General features: G+C 31.3%; 1 protein-coding gene across 1 annotated transcript; it reads right to left on the reverse strand.

The window, feature by feature from the left end:
- Positions 1 to 2,939: 2,939 nt before the first annotated feature.
- On the reverse strand, positions 2,940 to 4,179 carry LOC133330807 (odorant receptor 30a-like; the record flags this gene model as incomplete). The annotated part of the gene is made up of 4 exons (XM_061539214.1): positions 3,702 to 4,179; positions 3,374 to 3,641; positions 3,210 to 3,309; positions 2,940 to 3,149 (listed from the first exon to the last, which is right to left on the reverse strand). Coding segments are annotated over exons 1-4 (1,056 nt in total), but the record flags the coding sequence as incomplete, so codon positions are not given.
- Between the last annotated feature and the right edge of the window lie 763 nt (positions 4,180 to 4,942).

Genomic DNA, 4,942 nt, shown 5'->3' on the forward strand with positions numbered 1-4,942 from the left:
GTGAATGTGGTGGTACGCGTGTGTTGGTACAAATATAGAAAAGAGAAGAAATTACAAGAAATAAAACGCAAGTGATTAATATAATATTCAATTCGATGGTTTTATTGGTGACTCTTTTCCTTATTCAACAACAAATAAATTACCTTTTGTAGTTTGGTGTGGTGGCATCAGAGGCCTGTTAGTGCTAACACGTAGATGTTAGCTCGACAAGAGTTAGTTAGTAAGTGAGTCAACGCAGAGGTTCACGTGGATCGCAAAGGATCGTTGGGATTTTAATGATCTTCGTATTGGTACAGCTACAACTACATACAGTATTTTTCAGATTCGACCAAAACTGGGCCGTCCATCATTATTAGAATACTATCAAGTTCTTCTATGAATTATTAGCCACCTATATATATATATATATATATATATATTAAATTCGAATTTTTTTAATTGCAGAACATTTTCCCTTAACTATTCTTCTAAAGCAACTAAATAAACAATAACCATGCATTTCGAGTACTGTCGGTGTAATTTTAATAGTCTGGACGAGTTTAAGGAGTTGTGTGCAGAGAGAAATTATCAACAAAAGTAAATAAAAAATGTCTGCATACCACAAGCATACCACAAGCATACCAGCAAACCTATGTCTGAATCTAGATATCCCGCAATGGCTAAAATATTCTAAAAATTCAGGCAATGAAAAAAATTAAAAAATCAGTTTCAACCCCATTAAATAACAGAAAGATTTCTTTTTTTTTAGTTTGTTAAAAAATTACGATTTGGCAAGCGTTGAAAACTAGACAAAACAAACTTTTTGTGGAAAGTTTACAATGAATTATTTGTAATTGGCTCATGGAGTATTGGTAGTTGGCTCCAGATGGAATTCAATTAAATTCAAGTTCACATCAAGATTATATTCACACAAAAAGTTTATTTTTCAACAAACCAAATAAATCAGTTTTGACAATGGCACAATATATGGTGGAATTATTTTTTGGCAATTAAATTTTATTTTTTATCTTTGGAGAGGGTACAACTCTCACTTGTCTTGTCGTCAACCCATCTTTGGGTATTTGGATAAATGTTTGGACTGAATTACTTATATGTTGATATTTTGAGTTCTCATTGGGTACCAAATCTTTTACCAAAAATTATAAATATCGCAAGATATTTAGATATAGGAATTTTTACCAAACCTTTCAGTGAATAAAAAACATCTGTGTAAATTTCTGATTTTATATGGTGTCTATAACAAAATATTGCTAATATTAAACATTTTCTGGCAAGCTTTATTTTCACTTCTGAAGACACGAAATACCTCCGTATACACATATCGCATGGAAAATGAGGATAGAACCATCAACATAATTATCTGTAAAAACCTCCGCTTATTTGCAAATTGCATGTATTCACATTTAAAGATGTTCTTAAAAACCTTAAGAACTTCCTCAAAAACATCGACGCGTTCACATGCTTTTAATTTTCTACTGATTTGCAAAACAATCAATAGAGATTGTTTTGCTTATCGAAGCACTAATCTTATGCAGTTAGCTGCTGTATATACCTCAACAGCATCAGATGAACATGAATGTAGTGTTTCTGTGATTTATTTGTTGTTTTCATACAACAATATTTCCCAATTATCTATCCCTATCCTTCATTGTATTACTATTGGTACTCATTTTAGAAAATATTGCCTGAAGTTTTTATTGTAGTTGACAAAGAATATTTTCTTTTCGTTTTTTTTTTTTTCTGAAAAAAAAAAACGGCAATCAATGTTGCTAAAGAAGGCTTCCATTCAAGCACTCGCATTGTCGCTTATGGTTTGAAAATGAAATGAAGGAGGATGTTTTTCGGAATTTTTGTGAGTGAAAGGCACTGAACCATACAAATGTTAAATATTCATTTTTATGCCCTCCACCATAGTATGGGGGGTATATTAATTTCGTTTTTTTCCGTTTGTAACTCAGCGAAATAAAGTATATATATTCTTAATCAGCGTAAAATTCTATGGCGATCTAGCCATGTCCGTCCGTCTGTTGTAATCACGCTATCTTCTGAAGGAATTGAGATGGGGTGCTGAAATTTTGCAGAGGTTTGTCTTTTGTCTGCAGGCAGGTCAAGTTCGAAGATGGGATATATCGGTCCACGTTTAGGAATAGCTCCAATAGAAGGGTACCCCCAATTTTCGGTATTTTGGGGTTCGTGAGAGCGTTTTTCAACCGAATATCGATATTCTCCTTGTTCGAACTTGAAATAATTTTGGAAGAATAATAAGATGGGCAAAGTTTAGATGAAATCAAAAAATTTTGATACAAATTTGGTTCAAAGAAACATGGGGCCTAGCACCAATATTTAGAACCATAATCGGTTTGTAGAAATGTCGGTATAGGTACACTTTTTGGAATGCTCCTTATATTTTTATTTCAAGTACCTGTCAGTATATCTATGGTGGAGGGTATCCAAAGTTAGGCCCAGCCGAACTTAACGCTTTTTCACTTGTTGAAATTGTTTTGGTTAATGGATGTAAATGTAATTTTTTACATTTAAATTTTGCATATTTATCCAGTTTGTTTCAAATTGGATTAAGATGTAGCTCTCTTGTGTGCTACTCATCATATTTGAATTAATGCAAGATATAAAATTGAATTCCTTACCTGGTTTCTATATTTGTACCAACAGCTAAATTGCTACGAACGAAATTGTAGCTTCGGAAGCTGTGAGAATGGAAACTGTGTATTTAATAATTGTAATAATGGAAGTTTTGATATGACATTGTTCTTTATTATCCATAAAATTGTTCTAATAGAGTAAATATACTATAGGCAAATTTCAGCAATGACTGTAATGTTCCCAAATTAATAACATAGGTTTTCATAATTAATATCTGAAATTTCCAATTAAAAAATTAGCTAAATCTGTGAGAATAACTTTAAATTAACAAAACTTACTGCACATGGCTTCTGAGATCTAAGGAGAAAAATCTTCAACATCTTTTGAGTTTCAATATCGAAATTGTACCAATTAACATTATAAGCAGCCGTTGATATTTCCAAACTTTCATAATACACTTCATTCGAAAAATAATGTAAAATAAATGGTTGCGAAAATATAGTAATAATATAAATTATTATAATGCATTTTTGTAGCACCGTATTGACCTGGGATGAAAAAAAAAATAATATTCATTTGTTTTTAATTATTTTCCAATGAAAGCTTACCAATATCAATGATAGCAGCATGATACATAATACGACAACAAATAATATTAAATCCACCAACGATATTGTAAAATTTCGCTCGTTTATATTATTGACAAACCTATGAAATAAAAATTAATTAAATTAGATTAATTTTAAATCGGGTTTTCAAATGTTTTACCAACCTTATTAGTTTCAGGTGTAAATTTATACACTTAATAATTTTCTTTTGTACTAATTGCGACGAAATCTCTTGGGATATTGTACTCAATTTATATTGTAATATTTTCGATATGGCAATGGCGAAAATTATAAACGATACAAACATCCCAGTAAAGGGTATAAACGTACACAAAGCATAGAGATTTAAGGCGCATTGGATCGTCAGTAATATTTCATAACAAGGGCTTTGATATTCATCCAGATATGGAACGTAGACGCCAAAAATAAATTCTAGAAAGGAACGGAATGTAAAGGAAGTCCAAGAGAAACTAAGTTCTATTAAAGACGCACCTCTCTTGTCGGACATAATAGGAAACACTGAAAATCCCACACCAGTCAATATACCAACTATAAGATATATTTTTGAAACCTTCAAAACCAATTCAGTATGCTCCTTCAGGATACGCCGTATTTCCAAATCATCTCTCATCATCAATTCCGTATAAACGTCCTTTATATATTCCAGTATTTGAGTAAATTTATGACGTTTTGTAACCATTATTTTTGTCCGCAGGAAAGTATTGAACATTAACATTGTCATATACGTGTCATGAATCTTATCGGCGATCGGTTTTTCGGTATAATGTAAATCCAGCAATTGCAATAAAATTAAGAAGAATAAGGGTATATACGAGAAGTATTGACGCCAGTTGTCATCAATAAGAACGGCCCAAAATTTTAATATTTTCACATTAAACCACACCATTTCGACATCCTCAATACTTTCAATGACGTTTTTATTTTTCTTTAATTTCCGTAGTAATTTCATGTCGTTGGAAAAGTAAGGTGGTATGTTTCGGGTGTTTGATAACTATAATACTGTTTGTTGGAAACTTTTAATTCTCATGTAACCTCATCACATTTCGGTGTATTTCGTAAAACCAATATGCTATGATTTTTTTTTTCAATTATTAATTAAATAGTATAACTTTTTCAAAAGTTTCCGTTTTATAAAGTTGTAAAAGAACTTTTTTCGGATTAGTTTTATGTTACATGTTGCCACTAAATAAAATATATTACATATTTTAGGATGGCAATATTTTTATTGGTGGCGTAACGTGTGAAGAACACTTATACGCACAAGTTTTTTATTGTCTAATAAAAGTTTTCAAAATAATAAAATTTTAGAAAAATACATGTATAATTTAATGTTTGACCATTATTTCATTCAAATGTTCACCTGACTGTCCCCTCAAATGGTCCATTTCACGAATAAATGACTCAATATTACATTATAGTGATTTTCTGTATCGACAGAGCTTTATCACAGCTCCTTAACAAAATATTTTTATGGCGTTTAATAACAAAACTTAGTCACAACAGCCCGAATTGCAGCTTCAATAATCCTAGTTCATACCAGAGCCAGATACGTAATCTAATTGGGTTTCTAATTGGGTTTGAATTGGAATCATGCCTGAATTGGAAAACTGAGACAATTCCGTCCCTCCAAATCTTTTGTATTATAATATTGGCCACAATCGCCCTCAGCATTTCATCAGATACCTGATGGATTTGTATTATTCTTGTCCTCA

Source organism: Musca vetustissima, unplaced genomic scaffold (genome assembly GCF_032173495.1).
Source record: "Musca vetustissima isolate MV318-11 ecotype Yass unplaced genomic scaffold, APGP_CSIRO_Mvet_v1 utg84985, whole genome shotgun sequence".
In the NCBI taxonomy this organism is placed as follows: domain Eukaryota; kingdom Metazoa; phylum Arthropoda; class Insecta; order Diptera; family Muscidae; genus Musca; species Musca vetustissima.